Genomic DNA, 23,413 nt, shown 5'->3' with positions numbered 1-23,413 from the left:
GGGCCATAAGAAAATCTTAGGAGATGATTTTTTTTTTTTTTTTTTTTTTTTTTGTCTTTTTAGGGCCGCACCTAAGGCATATGGAAGTTCCCAGGATAGGGGTCTAATCGGAGCTGTAGCTGCCAGCCTATACCACAGCCACAGCAACACCAGATCCGAGCCACGTCTGCAATCTACACCACAGCTCACGGCAACACAGGATCCTTAACCCACTGAGCGAGGCCAGGGATTGAACCCGCAACCTCATGGTTCCTAGTCAGATTCGTTTCCACTGCACTATGATGGGAACTCCGACTATGTTTACTATCTTGTTTGTGATGGTAGATCCACAGGTGTACACATTAAGTCCAAGCTCATTAGAATGTATGTTATAAATAACTGCAATTTATTTACATCAATTATACCTCAATACAATTGTAAAAATATTAAAAATAAACCCCCTAGACACCTGTAGAAGAGATGCTCAGTTAACGTTTTCATTCAAAAGGTAGAAGATGCAGAGAAGTAGGTATTTTCACTGTTGTTGTTTCTGGATTTTAGGGCCGCATGTGTGGCTTATGGAAGTTCCCAGGCTAGAGGTCGAATCAGAGCTTAAGTTGCCGGCCTACACCACAGCCACAGCCACGGAGGATCTGAGCCATGTCTGGGACCTACACCACAGCTCACAGCAATGCCGGATCCTTAACCCACAGAGCAAGGCCAGGGACTGAACCTGCATCCTAATGGATACTGCTGGGTTCATTACTGCTGAGCCACAACAGGAACTCCCTAGATTTTTTTTTTAATCCTGTTAATTTAGCTTCTAGTTATGTTAAATTGATACAAAAAAAAGTAATCATGCATATTAATATCGTCTATATTTCTAGAAAAAGAATTTTTTGAGAGGACTGTGCCACTGCAATGATACTCCAGATCCTTAACACAGTGTGCCACAAAGGAACTCCTTAAAAAATAATTTTTAAAGCTTACAATCCAGAAAGAACACAATACTTCCTTTTAACCTCTGAACTCGCACATTTTAGCTGCCTACTATCTAGTAACATCATTACAGCCGTTACCTCGAGTTAGAAAATAAACCAAAAAAAAAAAAAAGAAAAGAAAATAAACCAAAATTTAATCAGCACGGAGTTATGACTCTCCACCTCTCATTGTTCAGTGATCTCTAAGCGATCTGCTTCTCTAAACTTTTGCATCACTTTCCATCTATTCCCCAGCTTAGTGTTTGACTGTATACTGTGGTTTTTTTATGCTCTAATGGTTTCTTGACAGAGTCTTATCTATTCAACTGAATTCAAAAATACTTGAAGGCTGTGGGTCAGTTCATTCACACATTAAATACTGGCAGTTCTAGGTATGCTGGTAAGAGAAACTTACATTATAATTTGTCCTACCTCCCATAATCCTCTCAAAGAAGATATAATGTCTATTATTAAAAAAAAAAAAAAAGTGAGCCACCTGCAGAATAACTCACTTTTTGCTTACATGATAAATGTGAGGAAAAACCTATCCAGATAATCTATATAGGCGAAGAGTGGCTCTTAGAGCAAGAACAAAGCTTTCCTTTGAGAAACAAAAAAAAAAGGTGGATCAAGAAATAAGATGTGGGAGTTCCCGTCGTGGCACAATAAAAACGAATCTGACTAGGAACTATGAGGTTGCGGGTTCAATCCCTGGCCTTGCTCAGTGGGTTAAGGATCTGGCGTTGCCGTGACCTGTGGTGTAGGTCACAGATGTGGCTTGGATCTGGCATTGCTGTGGCTGTGGCGTAGGCCAGCAGCAACAGCTCCGATTAGACCCCTAGCCTGGGAATGTCCACATGCTGTGGGTGCAGCCCTCAAAAGACAAAACAAAAAACAAAAAACAAAAAAAAGAAAAGAAAAGAAATAAGCTGTGCTGCCAGGAAGACTGTAAATAAAGAGAAATAAGCATACGTGTTGAACACATTCTAGCTACCAGCTTCACATTGTTATTTCAGTTCATCCTCATAATAATCCTTCAAGGTCCAAAGATTTGGCCTCTTATTCCTCAGAAAAGGAAACAGAACAGGATAACATAATTTAAATATTCAAATTCATTCAGAAGCTAAATATCAAGACTCAATATATTGATCCAACTATTCTTTTTTTTTTTTTTTTTTTTTGTCTTTTTGCTATTTCTTGGGCCGCTCCCGCGGCATATGGAGGTTCCCAGGCTAGGGGTCCAATCGGAGCTGTAGCCACCGGCCTACACCAGAGCCACAGCAACGCAGGATCCGAGCCGCGTCTGCAACCTACACCACAGCTCACGGCACCAGATCGTTAACCCACTGAGCAAGGGCAGGGACCGAACCTGCAACCTCATGGTTCCTAGTCGGATTCGTTAACCACTGCGCCACGAGGGGAACTCCCCCAACTATTCTTAAAGCCTGGTTTTTCCTGACAGAGGAATGCCCATGAGCAAAAGCAGAGTCCTAAATTCAGGTAATAGCAAAGATCCAGTTTGACTAACATCTGTGGGTAATGTTGGGAGAAGCAGCTAAAAATCAAGCTGAGTACCATGTTTTTCCTTAAAGATATTGACCAAAAATGACTTTAATTCTGAAAACAACCATACATTTGCCTTAGCTGTCATCCAAAGTTATTCCTTTGTTGTATCACAGCTACCTGATAATTATGCCAAAGTCTAATAAGAAAAAGTGGATTAAAAAAAAAGTTTTTTTCATGCTCTCAACTCCTAAAGATCAATTTTTCTTGTATAGTCCCCAGAATTTTGACTAATACTGAAAAAGTCCAACAAGTTCCACTCAAGTTCATAGAAGCCCCAGAAAATCTAGGGTTACTCCTAGGAATATTTAGAGGAAAATATTTTTGTGGAGTTATCATAATATTCTGATATTCTGACTTGCTTTCAAGCTGGAGAAGCCTGGTCAATAGAGCCATGAATTTAATTAAGACTTTCCATGGAGTTTTGGGTTAGTCTGTACATCCGAACACTGACAACAGATAACCATGGTGAATTAAATAATTGGGACTGTACTTATGACACTTAATCGCTCTTTTGTGGAATTTCTGTTTCCTGTTGCTGTCTTTTCTTTTCTGCCTAGAGAAGTTCCTTTAGTATTTGTTGTAAGGCTGGTTTAGTGTTGCTGAATTCTCTCAACTTTTGCTTATCTGTGAAGGTTTTGATTTCTCCTTCAACTCTGAATGAGAGCCTTGCTGAGTAGAGTAATCTTGGTTGGAGGTTTTTTCCTTTCATCACGTTAAGTATATCATGCCACTCCTTTCTGGCCTGCAGAGCTTCTACTGAAAAATCTGCTGATAACCTTATTGGGGTTCCCTTGTATGTTACTTGTTTCTTTTCCCCAGTTGCTTTCAAGATTTTCTCTTTGCCTTTAATTTTGGTCAGTTTGATTAATATGCATCTCGGTGTACTCCTCCTTGGGTTTATTTTGTATGGTACTTGTTGTGCTTCCTGGATTTGAGTGGTTCCTTTCCCATGTTAGGGAAGTTTTCGGCTATTATCTCTTGGAATATTTTTTCTGTCCCCTTCTCTCTCTCTTCTACTTCTGGCACTCCTATAATACGGATGTTGCTGTGTTTAACATTGTCCCAGAGATCTCTGAGACTCTCTTCATTTGTTTTCAGTCTTTTTTCTCTTTTCTGTTCTACATCCGTAATTTCTACTAATCTGTCCTCCACCTCGCTCATTTGTTCTTCTGCCTCAATCTCTCCTAACAATTTGAACAGTCACCTTCAAGTCCAAGTCTCTATCTCATAGAAGGACTTCCTTAAAAATGTGAACTCAGGCTGGCCATGATCCCGCAGCCCTGGTCAAGGCATCAAATAATGCAGCCCTGGTAGACATCAACAATGGTCCCATGAGAAATTCTGAGCCAGAACCAAATTCCTGACTCATGGAAGTTATGAGAGACAATAAATGATTGTTGTTTCAAGTCACTAAAAAAAAATTGAAAAAACTTAAAATGGCTAATCTGATTGAAGAAAATACAACTATACAGTTGCAGGGTAAATGTGCTAACGGCTTACACCAAAAGGTTTAACAACCCATCTGATTCTGAGCAATTCTGAGTTGCACTCAGGCTATCAGTTCAATTAATGTCACTAAAATGTCTAACAAAAAAATATTGTGTTAATAACCCAAGACTAATGATATCACATATTAAGAAAGGTATGTTTAGATGATTACATATGAACCACTCTAAATTTGCCTCAGGCCATACAGTGGATCCTCTGATTAGTAGCTGATAAGCCTATTATTAAGATCTCAGGTTCATTAGCAAACATAGTACAACATAAAATGTCTTTTTTTTTAATTTTTTTTATTACTCAAATGAATTTATCACATCTGTAGTTGTATAATGATCATAACAGTCCAATTTCACAGGATTTCCATCCCACAGCCCAAGCACATCCTCCCACCCCCCAAACTGTCTCTTCCGGAGACCATAAGTTTTTCAATGTCTGTGAGTCAGCATCTGTTCTGCAAAGAAGCTCAGTCTGTCCTTTTTTCAGATTCCACATGTCAGTGAAAGCATTTGATGTTGGTGTCTCATTGAATGGCTGACTTCACTTAGCATGTCTCATTGAATGGCTGACTTCACTTAGCATGATAGTCGATCCATGTTGCAAAAAATGCTGGTATTTCGTTCTTTTTGATGGCTGAGTAATATTCCATTGTGTATATGTACCACCTCTTCTGGATCCACGCCTCTGTCCATGGACATTTAGGTTGTTTCCATGTTTTGGCTATTGTAAATAGTGCTGCAATGAACATTGGAGTACATGTGTCTTTTCGAGTCATGGTTTTCTCTGGGTAGATGCCCAGGAGTGGGATTGCTGGGTCAAATGGTAGTTCTATGTTTAGTTTTCTGAGGAATCTCCATACTGCTTTCCACAGTGGTTGCACCAATTTACAATCCCACCAGTAGTGTAACAGGGTTCCTTTTTCTCCACACCCTCTCTAGCACTTATTGTTTGTAGACTTTTGGATGATGGCCATTCTGGCTGGTATAAGGTGGTACCTCATGGTGGTTTTGATTTGCATTTCTCTAATGATGAGTGACGCTGAACATCTTTTCATGTGTTTTTTGGCCATCTGTATGTCTTCTTTGAAGAACTGTCTCTTTCGATCTTCTGCCCATTTTTTGATGGGGTTGTTTGGTTTTTTGGTATGGAGCTGCAGAATGTGTTTATACAAATTTTGGAGATTAATCCCTTGTCAGTCGATTCATTTGCAAAGATTTTCTCCCATTCTGTGGGTTGTCTTTTTGTGTTGTTTCTGGTTTCCTTTGCTGTGCAGAAACTTTGAAGTTTGAGTAGGTCCCATTTGTTTATTTTTGTTTTTACTATCATTACTCTAAGAGGTGGATCTGAGAAGATGTTGCCATCATTTATGTCAGAGAGTGTTTGGCCTATGTTTTCCTCTAGGAGTTTGATAGTGTCTGGTCTTACATCTAGGTCTTTAATCCATTTGGAGTTTCTTTTTGTGTATGGTGTTAGGGAGTGTCCTAATTTCGTTCTTTTCCATGTGGCTGTCCAGTTTTCCCAGCACCACTTATTGAACAAGCTGTCCTTTCTCCACTGTATATCCTTGCCTCCTTTGTCATAGATTAGTTGGCTGTAGGTGCATGGGTTTAATTCTGGGCTTTCTATCCTGTTCCACTGATCTATATGTCTGTCTTTGTGCCAGCACCATATGGTTTTGATGACTGTTGCTTTGTAGTATAGTCTGAAGTCAGGAAGCCTGATTCCTCCAGCTCCATTTTTCTTTTTCAGGATGTCTTTGGCTATTCTGGGTCTTTTGTACTTCCAAACAAACTTTAAAATATTTTGTTCGAGTTCTGTGAAAAATGGCCTTGGTAATTTGATAGGGATTGCATTGAATCTGTAGATTGCCTTAGGTAGTATAGTCATTTTGATAATATTAACTCTTCCAATCCATGAGCATGGTATATCTTTTCATCTATTTGTGTCATCTTTGATTTCTTTCATCAGTGGCTTGTAGTATTCAGAGTACAGGTCTTTTGTTTCTTTAGGTAGGTTTACACCTAGGTATTTTATTCTTTTGGATGCGGGATCCAAAAGAATAAAACGGGATTGCTTCCCTAATTTCCTTTTCTGCTTTTTCGTTGTTAGTATATAGAAACGCTATCGATTTCTGTGTATTGATTTTGTATCCTGCAACTTTGCCAAATTCATGGATAAGCTCTAACAGTTTTCTGGTAGAGTCTTTAGGATTCTCTAGGTATAGTATCATGTCATCTGCAAATAGCGATAGTTTTACTTCTTCCTTTCCAATTTGGATTCCTTTTATTTCTTTTACTTCTCTGATTGCTGTGGCCAGGACTTCCAGAACTATATTGAAGAGTAATGGCGAGAGCGGACATCCTTGTCTTGTTCCTGATCTCAGCAGGAATTCTTTCAGCTTTTCACCATTGAGAATGATGTTTGCTGTGGGTTTGTCATATATGGCCTTTATCATGTTGAGGTATGTTCCCTCTATGCCCACTTTCTGAAGGGTTTTTATCAGAAATGGGTGTTGGATTTTGTCAAAGGCTTTTTCCACGTCTATTGAGAGGATCATATGGTTTTTATTCTTCAGTTTGTTAATGTGGTGTATCACACTGATGGATTTGCGGATATTGAAGAACTCTTGCATCCCTGGGATAAATCCCACTTGATCATGCTATACAATACTTTTAATGTATTGTTGGATGCGGTTTGCTAGTATTTTGTTGAGGATTTTTGCATTGATGTTCATCAGTGATATTGGCCTGTAGTTTTCTTTTTTTGTGGAGTCTTTGTCTGGTTTTGGTACCAGGGTGACGGTGGCCTCATAGAATGAGTTTGGGAGTATCCCTTCTTCTGCAATTTTCTGAAATAGTTTCAGAAGGAGAGGTGTTAGCTCTTCTCTAAATGTTTGATAGAATTCGCCTGTGAAACCATCTGGTCCTGGACTTTTGTTTGTTGGAAGTTTTTTTGTTGTTGTTGTTGTTGTTGTTGTTGTTTTGTCTTTTTTTTTTTTTTTTGTCTTTTGTTGTTGTTGTTGTTGCTATTTTTTTGGGCCACTCCCGTGGCATATGGAGGTTCCCAGGCTAGGGGTTGAATCGGAGCTGTAGCCACCGGCCTACGCCAGAGCCACAGCAATGCAGGATCCGAGCCGTGTCTGCAACCTACACCACAGCTCATGGCAACGTCGGATCGTTAACCCACTGAGCAAGGGCAGGGACCAAACCCGAAACCTCACGGTTCCTAGTCGGATTCGTTAACCACTGCGCCACGATGGGAATTCCTGTTGGAAGTTTTTTAATCACAGTTTCAATTTCAGTTCTTGCGATGGGTAAAATGTCTTAATTTAGGAAAGAGAATAGAATTCAAGTCTTGGTTATCACCTATTAGCCATGTCAGCTTGCTTCTAGGAACCTGTTCCCTCATTATAACTATAACTTCATAAGATCGCTTTGAGGATAAACTGACACAACTGAAATAAAATAACTCTGAGACCCAGAAAACTTTGCCAACAATGCTGTGGTGTGCTAGTGGTACATGATACAGGTCAAATGAGGTGAACTGAGCAGAATCTTCAAGGAAGGGAAAGCTCTTTAAGGCAATTACAATCCTCCTCTGAATCAGCAGAAAACCCAACATCTCAAGGAAAAGCTGAATACATAAAAATTTGCTAAAGATATGTCTCTGGAATACCAAGCCTGAAAAGGTAAGATGTGGGAGCCTAGGGTTTTCCGCTAAGAGTGAGTTTCAGCCACAGAATTTGGGTGACTAACAGGACAAGGTAGACAAAGCCTACAGTAAGAACAAAGCAAAGGTAGCAGCAAAAACAAGGCTCAGATGTGCTTTGGCGACTAGCCTCTGACCTCCTCCAAGGGGACCACCAGCCCAGTGATGCTGGTCTCTCTCAAACGTTTGACACTCAAGAGAAGAAACCTATTGCCCACTGATGCCTTTTGGATCATTTGAAGAAACAGGCTTTATTTACATGGTCTGTACCTTACCCACTGGAAAACCCCAGGGGTGGCTAAGTCAGTTCCAGGCTGCTATAACAAATTACCATAGACTGGTAATTTGGCTTTAACGACATTTATTTCTCAGTTCTGGAAGGTGGAAGTCCAAGATCAGAGTGCCAGTGTGGTCTGGTTCTTGGTCAAGTACTTGGTGAAAGCCCCCTTCCTGGTTCTACCCTCACATAGCCAATCCTCGGTGCTCACATGCAGAGGAAGAGAATCAGCTCTCTTCCTTTTCTTATAAAGGATTAATACCATCATGAGGGCTATACTCTTAAGGATCTGATCTACCATAATTACTTCCTAAAGGTTCCAAATATTTGGAGGTGGCTCCAAACACCATGACATTGATGGTTAGGGTTTCAGCCCATGAATTTTGGGAGACACAAACATTCAGCCCACAGATGTTTTACATAAAGATGAAGTTCCTGTCATCTCCAGCAAAGTTCAACAGATCTATTTTGAACCAAAATGAATGGGGCATGAGCCTAAGGTCTCTGAATATAGAAGAAACATCAGAAAGGTCACCAATTAACCACCTGTGGAAGTCATCAAATAACAATGTAGAATAGCTGGCAGCTCAGAGTCAGCATGGCAGTATGCCATCAAGAGTTGAAGCCCAAAGCCACGTGTGGCCTTTGTTTTCATTTGTGCTTAATTCTTTGTTTTCAGGCAGGACCACAGTGAGACTGAAGGAAGATTTCAAAGCTTCCTCATATACAGTTGCAGACTAGGAAATCTGACCTCAAAAAAAAAAAAAAAAAAAGATTAAGAAAATACAATGTTTAGACGGAAAAATTCTAAGGATGATACTCAGGTGAATCCCCTCACTGTGAGCACCCACTGCGATAGAGAATCTTTTTTTTAATCTGAAATTGAAAAATATGCAAGAGGTCCAATCATTTATTGAGTACTTAATAAATAAGTGCCTGACATGTATTAACTAATTTAATCCTCATAATAATTCTATGAGGTATTATTATTGCCCATATCTATGGATGGAGAGACTAAGGCAAAGAGACATATCTAACACCCCAAACAAAAAATAATAGCTAAAAAACCTGAGGTTCAGAGTTCCCGTTGTGGCGCAGCAGAAACGAATCTGACCAGGAACCATGAGATTGCGGGTTGGATCCCTGGCCTCACTCAGTGGGTTAAGGATCCGGCGTTGCCAGGAGATGTGGTATAGATCACAGACTCATCTCAGACCTGGCAATGCTGTGGCTGTGGTATAGGCTGGCAGCTATAGCTCTGATTTGACCCCTAGCCTGGGAATCTCCATATGCCACAAGTGCAGCCCTAAAAAAGAAAAAAAAAAAAAAAAATCACTGACTGACAGGTCAGTCTCCCAAAGCAACAGAAATAAAAGCAAAAATAAACCAATGGAACCTAATCAAACTGACAAGGTTTTGCACAGCAAAGGAAACCATAAAAAGATAACTTACAGAATGGGAGAAAATAGTTCCAAACGATGCGACTGACAGGGCTTAATCACTAAAATATACAAACAGGAGTTCTCGTCGTGGCTCAGTGGTTAACGAATCTGACTAGGAACCATGGGGTTGGTTGCAGGTTCAATCCCTGGCCTTGCTCAGTGGGTTGTGGATCTGGCATTGCCATGGGCTGTGGTGTAGATTGCAGATGTGGCTCAAATCTGGCATTGCTGTGGCTCTGGTGTAGGCTGGCAGCTACAGCTCCAATTGGACCCCTAGCCTGGGAACCTCCATACGCTGTGGGAGCAGCCCAAGAAATGGCAAAAAGACAACAACAAAAAATAAAATAAAATAAAAATATACAAACAATTTATACAACTCAGCAGCAAAAAGCCAACAACCCAACGGAAAAATGGGCAAAAGATCTGAAGAGACATTTCTCCAAAGATATACAGATGGCCAACAAGCACATGAAAAAATGCTCAACATCACTGAGTATTAGAGAAATACAAATCAAAACTACTACGAGACCTCATACCAGTCAGACTGGCTGTCATTAATAAATCCACAAATAACAAATGCTGGAGAGGCTGTGGAGAAAAGGGAACCCTCCTACACTGTTGGTGAATGTAAATTGGTACAACAATGGAAAACAGTATGGAGGCACCTTAGAAAACTATACATAGAACTCCCATATGACACAGCAATCCCACTCATGGGCACATACCCAGACAAAACTTTCCTTGAAAAAGACACACGCACCCGCGTGTTCATTGCACACCATTCACAATAGCCAAGACATGGAAACAACATAAATATCCATCGACAGATGATTGGATTCAGAAGATGTGGTATATATACATGATGGAATACTACTCAGCCATCATAAAGAACAAAATCATGCCATTTGCAGCAACATGGATAGAATTAGAGATTCTCGTACTAAGTGAAGTAAGTCAGAAAGAGAAAGACAAAATACCACATGACTTTGCTTATATCTGGATTCTAAGATATGGCACAAGTGAACCTTTCCACAGAAAAGAAAATCATGGACATGGAGAACAGACTTGTAGTTGCCAAGAGGGAGGAGGAGAGAGTGGGAGGGACCAGGAATCTGGGGTTAATAGATGCAAACTATTGCCTTTGGAATGGATAAACAAGGGGATCCTGCTGTATAGGACTGGGAACTAGGTCTGGTCACTTGTCTTGGAGCCTGATAATGTGAGAATGAAAGAATGTATACATGTATGTGTGACGGGGTCACCTTGCTGTGCAGTAACATTCACTCTTCAACAACTGTTAGCTCTATCCCTTTGCCTGAGTATTTCCAAGAGTCCTAAAAGATCTTATGACTATAAAAAGAATATGGCAGAAAAGAAAAAATCCTTACAAGTTTTAAAGGTAGCATGAGAAGCTCTGAATGAAAATATAATATGAGATAAACTGAATAATAAAGTTCATTTGGTCAGGTGGCTAAAACTAATCAGTGATGAAATCAAAGTTCAATACTCTTAGTCTGGCCTTTCTGTTCTTACAAAGTATGTTATTATTTTATTTCACAAAATTACCCTTTGTTCAAAAAAGAGCCCAATAAATAAACATGTTACAAACAAGGCCCAGAAGTGTATACCTTAGGAGCAGAACTAAGACTAGAACTTCTGCCTCTTGAATACAAGACTCAGTGAATAAAAACTGTCTTTTTTTGGAGTTCCCACTGTAGTACAGCAGGTTAAAGATCCAGTGTTGTCTTTTTCAGAGTTCCCACTGTGGTGCAGCATGGGTTCAATCCCCAGCCCCACTCAGTGGATTAAGGATCTAACATTGCTGCAGATGTGATATAGGTCGCAGCTGCGGTTTGTATTCTGTTCTTGGCCCAGGAACTTCGATATGCCTTGGATATAGCCAAAAAAAAAAAAAAAAAAAAAAAATTCTTTTTCTCTCAAGTATCAATATTCCTGATGCAAAATTAGAAATCCAAAAACTTGGTGAGAATTAAATATTTCCACAAACTACATAAAATCTATAAATACCACAGTCTGAAGAGTTTCAAATGACTTTATGAGAAGGTGGCTTCAAGTTTAATGTCTTTTTCCTTTTAAATAACAAGTTAGAATATCTCTATAAGTACAAAGCTAAGTCTCTGACACTATTACTACACACTCAAAGAATGAACAAACTTCAAAAATAACATTTTTATTTGGCAAAATCAGTAAATAAATTGGCAACCTTGACAGATAATCATTTCAATCTAACATTTTACTTAGCAGATAAATATGTGTAGAAAATCTGTAAACAGTATAAATACTTTTCTCAAAATATTAAGTGAAAGAAGCCAAACACGACAGATTATATACTCTATTATCCCATTTACATGAAATTCTAAAAAAGCAAAAATAATGGTAGAAAACAAATCATTATTTGCCAAGGGCCAAGGGTGGAAGGATGGGATTGACCACAAAGGGACACGTGAGGGTTTTTTTTTGGGGGGGAAGGGGGGAGTAAAGGAAAGGTTCTATATTATGATTACAGTGGTAGACAGACAATTGTATGTTTTCGGAACTCACTGACATCTACACTGAAAAGTGGAGAATTTTATTATGTGAAAGTCATATCTCAAAAAAATTTTTAAAGGTTATACATAATCAGCTTACTTTTCAAAGAATCATTTCAGTAAAAATATCTTACTCAGTAAACAAATATTCATTTGTAGAAAATCTATAAATGATATAAAAATTTTTCAAAACCATAAACATTGTTTACTTTCTGACATCATTATAAGAATTTCTTTTCTTCTAGAAAAACAAGCAAAACTAAGAAGTACTGGAAAAGTGACCATAAATGCAATTTAAAACCCTCCAGGAGCTCCCTTGTGGCACAACAGGTTAAGGATCCAGGGTTGTCACTGCAGTGGCTTGGGTTGCTGCTGTGGCATGAGTAGTTCAATCCCTGGCCTGGTAACTTACACATGATGTGCAGGGGGTGGGGGGGCAGCTCCAAAAAATGTTTCATGAATTTATTAGTACAATGATGCAGTATTTGGCAGGTCTCTGAATACTTTTTCCATAATGTAACAGTATACTAGAAGTTCTACGTTTGGGTTTTACAGGAGCTGAGAAGACAATATAAGTAAGTGGCATGGGGCTAGCATTACTGTACTAAACTGGAGAGTATACGGCCCCTCCCAAGTGAGCTGTCAGCACTGGATCCCACAGACTGATGCCAGGAAAGAAGAGAGGACACAGTGGAGCTAAGGTTTCTCAAGTTTAAAGAAAGGCAGAAATCTTGACTTCTCTGTGAAATTTCCTGATTTTTTAGAATGATGGTTTAAAAATTTTTTACACCACTACATGGGCCAAACAACATACTTCCACAGTTAGAATTATCATCTCTGGTCCACAGTGCATGCTTTCTGAATTTTTTCAACAACAAAGTCTTGCCGTCTTTCTAACAGCTTACCTCTTTATTTGTAGTGAGTCCAGAATAATGTGGAATACTAGCACAACTGCAGCAAAATTCATTTCAAAATTACATGAAGGCTAGTCACGTTTAGTCATTTTGCTAAAAATCCAAGTCCTGTTTACATTTCTAAGCATACTGGTTGGTAATAAAAGGAAAAATCAATTATAATGAAGGGAGAAAAGGTGAGGAAAACAGAAGAAAAAACTCAATTTTAAGAGCCATAGTCAGCTTCTAGACTCCAGAGCAACAAAATAATCCATGTGTTGAAATTTGAGAACTTCATTGCCCCAACTAGTCCAACCTGGCTGTAAATTTCGAGCAAACAACTCCAAATATTCCCCCTCTGGCTTGATATAGTCTTTTAGAACCTCTGTCCAAAAAGAGAAAAAACACAAAAATTATTATTAAGAAAGGAATCAATTTCCTTTAGCAGTTAAGAGGAGAAAAGTGAGGATGTTTCCTTAAAAAAAAAATAGCAAATTAATTTCAAGATTTCATCACAGGCTTCACTATTTATAGTTAGAAAGTCATTTGAAATAAGCACCCTCGAGATTGGGAACAATATCATCAGAACTTTCAATAGTTCCTGATTTATCGGTTTTCATTTGTAGATGAGAAATGAGGATTTTAACACCCACACAGGTGACTTTTCAGTTTTCCAATAATGCTGACAGATCTCCTGAGTACCGACTTAATTTATTTTTTAATAAATGTAATCCATGCATGAAAAAAAGTCTTCAGGAACAATACAAAGACAACCCGCTTTAAAACTAAGTCTCTGCAAACATATACTTTAATGTAAGAGTTGTACACATATGGAAATATTTAGACATATAACTAACAAATAACATTACCTCCTCAGCTATAACCTTGTAGTACTGAGAACATTCCTGCACTTCCAAATTAGAGATCCTTCTTTACCTAAAAATTTCATCATATTATCACCTCAGTTAAGTATTCTTTATTCAATGTATTCGTAACTACTGAAAATTATATTTTGTTGGGAAAAGTCATCTACATGTTAGCTAAATAGTTGTGATGTACATGAACAGAAAGAACAGAATATGCGTAGAAGCTTTTTTTTTAAAGCACATGCTCATTTGAATGACAAATATTGAAATCAATTTAACCTTGATCATGTTGCCAGTTAGCTATATTTTTTTGTATATGTATATTCTACTACAGGAACTGGTATGAAAATAACAATTCAGCGATGAAAAGTCATTAAAACAGACAAAATTTAGTTCTTAATTGCTATATAAGACTGAGCTTAGAAGTAGTCCATCAAATTATCTTTAGGAAGGGTTCCTTGGGAATACTTGATCTAGGTTAGATTTAAAAGATAAAATAGGAGTTCCCGTCGTGGCACAGTGGTTAACGAATCCGACTAGGAACCATGAGGTTGAGGGTTCGGTCCCTGCCCTTGCTCAGTGGGTTAACGATCCGGCGTTGCCGTGAGCTGTGGTGTAGGTTGCAGACGCGGCTCGGATCCCGCGTTGCTGTGGCTCTGGCGTAGGCCGGTGGCTACAGCTCCGATTGGACCCCTAGCCTGGGAACCTCCATATGCCACGGGAGCGGCCCAAAAAATAGCAACAACAACAACCAAAAAAAAAAAAAAAAAAAGACAAAAGATAAAAGATAAAATAATTATTTATTTGTCTGAAAGCACTGGTCCAATTTATCAAAAATCAAAGAATTAAAATCTGAAAGAGAATGGATATGGGTATACGTAAGACTGGGTCACTTTGCTAGACAGCAGAAACTATCACAGCCTTGTAAATTAACTTTATTTCAATAAAACTTTTTTAAAAAAAACCATTCATTGTCTATAACGCAACCAAACTCAAATTTGAGCTCTGATACCTTCTGACATGAGACTTCTAGTCCCTATACAAGTATATAATTAAATGCTACTAAACTTGAAACAGAAAGATTTCCCCAGAGTCTTAGAGGACAATAAACTTTTATATCACTTTTCCATTTTTGCCCCATGAATTCAAAGTCTTACTGGCCTCAATTCACTTGTCTAAGGTTATACTGAAGCAAGGCTTTGGTATTTTGGTTTTGCTTGTTTGTTCAGGTTTTTTGGTATAAAGATGTCAGCAACTCTAAATTGGAATTTTAAACTGCAATCTAAACTGGAGTCAGCCAGTGAAAAACATTTACTATTTCTGAGCACCCATTATAGTAAGTGCTATGAAACTTAACAAATGAAACAGATATCCCAGTATTCTAAGAGTTCACAGTCTCATAGAAAAAGATGGCCAGGTACTTGGAGTGGAAAAATGCATAAAACCTAAACCCATTTACTGCCTCCTGTTTTATCAGTGTAACATTTCTTCATGGCTTTTTTCCTTTCTAATTGAGAAAAATAGAAAACAGAGTAATGTTTTTATAACATTAACCACATATGTTTAATTTCAAAACAAAGCAAACAAAGGAAAATGAATGGAAATGTTTTATTCTTACTAACCTTAAACATCAATTTAAAAGAAAATGTAAGATCTTAAAAGTTCTCATCACAAGAAAAAAAAATTTTGTTAACTATGTGTAGACTTATTATGATCAGGAAATATACATATATGTATGTGTACATATATATCAAATCATAACACTGTACACCTGAAACTAATACAACGTTGTATCAATTTAAAACATAAATTCAAATGTATAAATTTGAGATGACATATATAGATAATTACATAACAACTGACACTAGTAAAACGTATTTCTAACCAATGGAGAGAAAGTAATCTACACATAGCCAGTCATTATCCTTTTGCTTTGGAGCAAGGGGCAGGCTGAGGCAGGGAGGAGGTGTTCAACATCAGTGCATAAAATCTCATCAAACTATATTTAGCTCCTCAGATAAAAACTCTTAGTAAAATAGTAAAAAGGAGTAGAAATTCCTCTGAGGTACAATATATAAAACAAAAGATTGATCCAAATACTTTTTTTTGTAAATCAACTATACTTTAATTTTTTTAAAAAATCATGATTCTCCTACCTTAAATCTTTAAACTTTAAATATTATACATTTATGTTAGGTTGCAAGCCATAGCTATTGTTGGCTTATGTTTAAATCTATAAGAAGAAAGTTCAAGACTTAAAAAGAGTAAATAGAAAAAAAAGGAGTAAATGTATCATTCTGAAATGAATATGCTGCCAACTTGGTGTTTTTCACATTTTTCAGTAGAAATAACAACTTAAAACTTGTCAAAAAAATTTTTGTGATTGCAGAAGCAAAAGAGAATGTTTCATTTTGTGAATTTTCATAAGGCATTTTAAGAACATTTACATATAAAACTTTTAAGCATTATATACAGAACATGTATTATCCCAAATCCTAGGGTTATGATTTCAGAGTAAAATATATCACAGAAAGCTTAAAGTTGCTTTTAATTTGTGTAGCTCTATACCTAAAAGACAGGCACTTGCTATCCAATAACTCAAAAATAAAGGATTACAAATACTTTTGTCTATAAGTACTTAACCAAAACATAAGAATTGCATATATTGAGTCATGCAGGTTTTTTTTCTCAAAAAAAAATCTCACTTTTCTCTTTAAATATTCTCAATGCCAAAATACGTGTTTGTGCTGCTCTCTACTGGGAATATGGCACAAACGCATTTTATAAATATAGGCTGTAATACTAATTTTTATTAGTATTAATAAAAGACTAATTTTAATCACTATTTTTATAAAACCCTGTATCTTAAGGCTATACTTAAATATATTAATTTTTAAAAATTGATAAATAGTTTAAATATCACTTGGGAATGAAAGGCTTTGGGCCTTGGCTTCTGGATTTTTTTAAGTAAAAAAATAGTCCCTAAGACACATCTTGAATTGAGCTTTGGTATTCACCAAATGATAAAGAAAATTCAAATAAGAAGAATACAAATTATATTTTCTCCACTGAGTATATAACAGGTGCCGAACATAATTTTTTTCTTCAAAGAACTGTACAGTCTCACCTTTCATTTAAGTCAAGTGTTTAACGCATACAGGATCTATGACGGTCCAATGTTTAAAGGCAATTATTTACCAAGAAGCCCTCTAAGTCAAAAAATGGATCAAAAGGTAGACATCTGAATATTTCTCAAATGAATTAAAACTAAAGACTCATCTGCATTAGCAATTTAAGAAAACAGAAATCCTAAGTGCTACCAACAAACATTCTCTTGGAAATATGAATTTACTTTCCTAAGTAGCCTAGCTCATGAACTATCCACATTCTGCAAAATCATATGATAAGCTGATGGCCTATAGTTTCCTAAATGGCAACATGAAAGTTTTGGGTTTTTTCCCAGGACCACCAAATTAATAAAACACATATTTCAAAAGAAAAAAATTGTAATAGTAAACTTTGAATCAAATTCAGTATCTCTTAAGGATTTACAGTCTTATTTTTCTTTCACTTAAAAAAAGTTAGCATTTACTGATCTATTATATGCTACAGAATTTCAAATATAACAAATTCTCACAATTCTGAAAGATTAAATATCATTATTCCATCTTCAAATGACAACTTTAAGGTGGAAAACTATTAGAGTAACTTGCTCAAGTACCAGAGCCAGGATTCAAACTCATGTTAGTCAGTCTGAAAGGCCAAAATTTTCCAACTATTCCTTGCTGCTTAGTTTCATTAAATGATGAACATTATACTGAAGCATCAATACTAGTAAGAGTAACAGGCTGGAGCAATTACCTCTCAATGGTTCAGAAAAGTAACAAACACTACCTCAACATAAAACTGAGGATTTCTACAAAATATCAAAAGAATTCTAATCATCTCTCACTTCTAATCTGAGCTCCTGGATTTAGAACAACCCAGGGATAGAGCCCTGATAATACAATAAAGCCCGAGCAGAAGTACAGTCCTCAGATGCACCATCAGCCTTCCTTCTCTTGAGGCCAGTAATAGGGTAACAACTGGGATAGTAAGGAGAACCTTAAAAATGTACATATTAAGAGGAAAGGTTTTGGTAATATAAGGCTAATCTACACAGTGCCCTAGACTAGTGGTGGTCATAAGGATCTGTCTCCGCTTTAGCGGAGGTTCTTCCAAACACCAATCACCTCCAGACTCCATTCTTGTCGCAACCTCTGGAACCAGACAAACCATTTTTTTGTGGTTAGCTCCTTACTGCCAACCACGATGAGCTGCCAATTTCAAGAGAATTATTCCACCAAAGTGGAGGCCGCAGTCAGCTGCCCGGTTGACCTGCATCTGCCAGGGTCCTACACCTACCTCTCTCTGGGCTTCTGTTCCCTCCTTCAGGGGAGGGGGCAGGGAAGGAGGTTGGCTGAGCACCTCTTGAAGATGCAAAACCAGTGCACCCTCTCCCAGGACACAGAGCCACACGACAAGTGGGGTAAAGCCCTGAACCCCATGGAAGCTGCCATGGGCCTAGAAAAGAACCTGAACCAGGCCCACACAGAACCCAATCTCTGTGCCTTCCTGGAGAGCCACCTCCTGGACAAAGACAGGCAACACCTAACCAACCAGCGTGGGCTGGCAGGCCCAGGCGGGGCTGAGCAGGTACCTCTTCAAAAGGCTCACCCTCAAGCACAAAGAGAGGCCTATATCCCTCCCTCTTGGAGTCACAGCCTCTGCCTGAGCCTCTCCCTGATGCCACTAGGCAGCTATTTAACCCCTATATCCTTCTCCCAAGCCAAAGACTAAATGGAAACAATAAAGCTTTCAGTAGCAAAAAATCCCAATTTATTCTCTATTTCATAAATGCTATAGGATTTTAGAATATTAATTAAAATAACACATATCTGATTTAATTTTCAAATCTACAGACCATTCAAATACTAAATTCAATCCTTCTCTCAATTAAAGTCATAACAATTCTGTTTTTATAAAAACATACCAGCAAGAGGTGGCTTATGTGAGTGAAGAATACAAGGAACGCTGACAATCAACTTGTGATCTGGAATGGAGAGCTCTTTTACCTCTGCATTCCTACTGAAACAAAACAATGAAATAAATTATATTTTAAAGGACAGTATTTTACATATAAGCCACAGCTGCCTTGATTTTTTTTTTCACCTTTCAAATAGCATCTGAATTTATAATAAATTGAAGAATGGAAATAACAATGGAAATCAACAATTTAAGTACTAAGACATCTCAGATAATTTTCTTTTCTAATAATGACATTACACATTAGATAAAGCAAAAGATAATATAAAATTTCACATGCTGAATCATTCACACTTTGCTATTCTGGCCATTTCCAGATTTTCAAAAATGTAAAAATTAATGAAAAGCCAATAATCATGGGTTAATAATTTTTAAAAATCCTAAAAATTAATGTACATACACAATTTTGAAAAATCACCCTTCCTACCTTAATAGTAAAGCAGCTCTTTCTCGAACTCTTCCCAGTACAAGAACTTCATAAGGCTTTTTGTGTGGTGAATCTATTGGGAACACAAACTCTCCTGAATTGGTGATCTGACAGAAATGAGTCAAAACAAAAACAAAAACAAAAAAGTCATACATCTGTAAATATCCAAGAAAGAGCTGTTTTTTTTTCCCCTACCACTATACAGTTTCCACCAAAGAAAAAGAAATTATTAAACCTCAAGGCTAGTGCTAGCCAATAAAAATAAAATGTGAGCTACAAATATAAGCCACATATATAATTTAAATTTTCTAGTATCAACATTAAAGTAAAATAAGAATGAGGCAAAATTCATTTTAATTGCATTTTTAATTATTTTAATTTAATCTAGCATATCTAAAATATTATCTTTTTGTGGTTGTTGTCTTTTTAGGGCCATACCCACAGCATATAGAATTTCCCAGGCTAGGGGTCGAATTGGAGCTGCAGCTCCCGGCCTACGCCACAGCCACAGCAACGCAAGATCCGAGACATGTCTGTGACCTACACCACAGCTCACAGCAATGCTGGATCCTTAACACACTGAGCAAGGCCATGTCCTCATAGATACTAGTCAGGCTTGTTACTGTTGCTGTGCCACAACAGTAACTCCCTAAAATATTACCATTTTAATATGTAATCAACTCAAAAATTATTGAGATATAATCTTTATTTCATAGTAAGTCTTTTAAATCCAAAAGACTTATATTTTACAAGGAGCACCACAGCTTAATTTGGACTAGCCACATTTCTAGTTCAAATTGAGTAGAAATTGACTGAAGAGCCACATTATCACAGGTGACGACCATAAGGGACAGGGCAGCTATAAGGGACTAAAAAATACTTTAAATATCATTTTATCACCTTGCACACAAAAATCTGTTTTTAATTCCTGTAAATCATGCCATCATTAATTCATTTATTTGTTCATTCAAATAACATTTTCCAGGAGTTCCTGCCTTGGTGCAGAGGAAACGAATCTGACTAGGAACCATGATGCGGCGGGTTCGATCCCTGGCCTCACTCAGTGGGTTAAGGATCTGGCATTGCCGTGAGCTGTGGTGTAGGTTGCAGATGCAGCTCAGATCTAGTGTTGCTGTGGCTGTGGCATAGACCGGCAGCAACAGCTCCGATTAGACCCCTAGCCTGGGAACCTCCATATGCCATGGGTACAGCTCTAAAAAGACAAAAGACAAAAAAATAAATAAATAACATTTTCTATTACTGGCAATGTGACTAAGTAGACTATAGTAAGTTTTCCTTTATTTATAGAAAATAGTGTCATTAAATACTGTCGGAGCTAAAATTAATAATTAAAGAATCTCAGGGATTGATGAAATAGACAACAGTGGTCCAATCCCTTGGCATTATAAATCCAGAAATTCAGTTTTATCATTTCACCCAGGTGTGATCAGACTCTCAAAGACTCACTTTAGCTAATCAAACTCAAAACACAATTTATAATAATAACATCAATTCATTAATCAAACACAGAAGTATATTTTTCACTATCAGAATACTCACATCCATTATCAATGTAACCCTTTACCTATATCCAGGTACATAAAAAACTAAATCAGAAAAGTCGTTTTATCACCTCCAAGGCCCATGAGAAACAGCATCTATTCTATACAGTGCTGTAAAACACTGGCAAATTCTTATTCTTTGGATATCCTTTAAACTCAATGCAGATTACTCCTGTTATACCAATATATGCCTAATACCTAATAAGTATTTCATATATTTTTTTCCACTATATATCACCTATAGTTGGTATATATCATACCGTCTCTCAGAACTGATTACTACTAGAAATGAATAGTCTTAGTTTTTATGTATTACCATTTTACGGGTTTTCATTTCCTGACTTTGGCCCCAATTTCTGACTATAAAATCTCTGTCATAATAGACAGGGTGGAACCAGGTTTTATATTCCTATTATGGCTCTATAGCAAATCAACCAAAGTACAACTATAAAAAGCAAAGATACAACTATAAGGATTGGTTTGCCAAGTCCCATAAAATAGGTACAAATAACATACATAGCTTTTAGAAGATATTCCAGTAGACTACAAAGTATACACAAAGCACATAAAAATAGAACTCTAAGATTAATATACCAGTTATATAAATGTTAAACATTCAACCCATAATAAGCTGGTTTATCTTTTTAAAATTTAGGAGGGCTTTTGTGGAATTCATCTAAGTCAACAATGTATCTTTCAAAGGATGTCCATGAACTCTGAACTGATGACTTATTTTTTGGTTTTTTTTTTTTTTTTTCTTTTTCAGAGCCACACAGGCAGCACATGGAAATTCCCAGGCTAGGGGTCGAAAAGGAGCTGCACCTGCTGGCCTACACCACAGGTCACAGCAACGACAGATCCTTAGCCCACTGAAGGAGGCCTGGGATTGAACACATCCTCATAGATACTAGTCAGGATCATTTCCACTGAGCCACAACAAGAATGCCTTTTGGTATTCTTATATCAAGAAAAGATATTAAAGATCATCCAACCAATCCAAGAGCTGGAATCATTTCTTTCAAAGATAGGTACTGGAGTTCCCATCGTGGCACAGCAGAAATGAATCCGACTAGGAACCATGAGGTTGCGGGTTCAATCCCTGACCGTGCTCAGTGGGTTAAGGATCCTGCGTTGCTGTGAGCTGTGGTGTAGATTGCAGATGTGGCTCGGATCCCGTGTTGCTATAGCTCTGGCATAGGCTGGCAGCTATATCTCCGATTAGACCCCTAGCCTGGGAACCTCCATATGCCACAGGAGCAGCCCTAAAAAAAAAAAAAAAAAAAAAAAAAAAAAAAAAAAAAAATAGATACTGAGAAACTAAATTAATATTTAGAGTAGAAAAGGGTCTTGCTTCCAGGATATTTCCAACTGTTCCACACAAGGTTTCTTTGCTATTCTCCCTCCCATCCCCAGAAACATAAGAAGAAAAGAAGTCGCAAAGGGTAGCTGAACTTTTGGATGAGTAAAGAGGAAGAAGATGAACAGTAAGACAATTTCTACATTCAGTGATGAACAAATTCCCCAAAGTTTTTGTTTGTTGTTTTTTTTAAACTACAGACATTGAAGCCTTTTAAAATATCATCCTGATATCCACCTGAGTGATTTCCTAAGGCCAGCAGTTTGGGATTCTACTACAAAAAAAGATACAGAACAAACAGATAAAAAGCCTTGAGAATAAGAATATAAGAGTATTTAGCAGCAAAGTAAATGTTTTAACTAGACCATGTTGAAAGAGTAGAGCAATGTCATGTTAAGCATTAAAAAGTAGATGCTAACTTTATTATTTATGTATCACACTTTATTAACAAACATGTTAACTTCTGAACTTACTTTTACCCAGTGCCACTCAGCAACTATTTCCACAGACCAAGAAGGGTAAAGTTCTTCCTTCACAAAACGTAGATGCTTCTGTCTATTGGTCACCCAAGTAACAACAAGACAGTTTGGAGCAGCCAGTTTAGGGATAGGTATTTGCTTTATTTGCAGTGGTGATAAATAACTGTATCTAAAGAAAAATAGGAAAAAAAATAGCAAAAATCACTGCAAAAAGAAAAATAAGCAGGGAGAAGAACCTGTATAATACTGACTCCACAAACACAAAGCTCCTACAGGCTATTTGTGTCACTATGAAGCCACAGTGACACCCAGTGGACACATTACTACACGCAAGTCAGAAAGAACAGTTTGAATTTTTACCAGTTCAAAACTGTAAGGCCATTATTTCTTCATCACTTCTAAATGTATTACATTTTGGTAAGCTTACTAATATTTTATACATGATTTTTTATCATTCAAAATCAAGCAAACACTATTGTTTGGTAATCTGTACATTGCACAGGGAGCCCATACAGCCTTGAAACTACTGTCTCAATATTCCACCACATTTTCAAACCTCAGTCTATCATCCTGCTTTTCTTTCTTCCCAATCAGTTCTACTGGGCTCTCTGAAATTCTCATGCTTTCAATGCAAAAAAGTCCTATAGTCTTATACCTCTTGGCCATTAGCACTGTGAAGTCCAGCTTCTCTTGCTAGAACACTACTTGTTCCGCAACACCCATCAAACCAATGTGGCCCTTTC

At 37.4% G+C, this 23,413-nt stretch overlaps 1 protein-coding gene and 1 pseudogene across 10 annotated transcripts in view; one reads left to right on the top strand and one right to left on the bottom strand.

Annotated features, from left to right (window-relative positions):
- The window catches only part of METTL4 (methyltransferase like 4), a 328,604-nt gene that overhangs the window by 294,400 nt on the left and 10,791 nt on the right, over positions 1-23,413 (bottom strand). For 2 of the 10 annotated variants that reach the window (XM_021096141.1, XM_021096147.1), the window contains exons 6-9: positions 22,665-22,839; positions 19,273-19,379; positions 18,793-18,884; positions 11,628-13,279 (exon numbers count right to left, since the gene is read on the bottom strand). In XM_021096141.1, the coding sequence (XP_020951800.1) occupies positions 13,134-13,279; positions 18,793-18,884; positions 19,273-19,379; positions 22,665-22,839 (520 nt within the window). In that variant the 3' untranslated portion in view covers positions 11,628-13,133. Of the gene's footprint in view, positions 1-7,264; positions 8,762-11,627; positions 13,280-13,590; positions 14,260-14,555; positions 14,613-18,792; positions 18,888-19,272; positions 19,380-22,664; positions 22,840-23,413 lie in introns of those variants that run through there. The other 8 variants (XM_021096140.1, XM_021096146.1, XR_002345043.1 and 5 more) reach the window with 6 other exon arrangements.
- LOC110261175 lies at positions 17,170-18,786 on the top strand (annotated as a pseudogene).

This window comes from Sus scrofa, chromosome 6 (genome assembly GCF_000003025.6).
Source record: "Sus scrofa isolate TJ Tabasco breed Duroc chromosome 6, Sscrofa11.1, whole genome shotgun sequence".
NCBI lineage: Eukaryota > Metazoa > Chordata > Mammalia > Artiodactyla > Suidae > Sus > Sus scrofa.
Note: the sequence above shows the minus strand (reverse complement) of the source record. Positions and strands in the feature narration are given on the sequence as shown.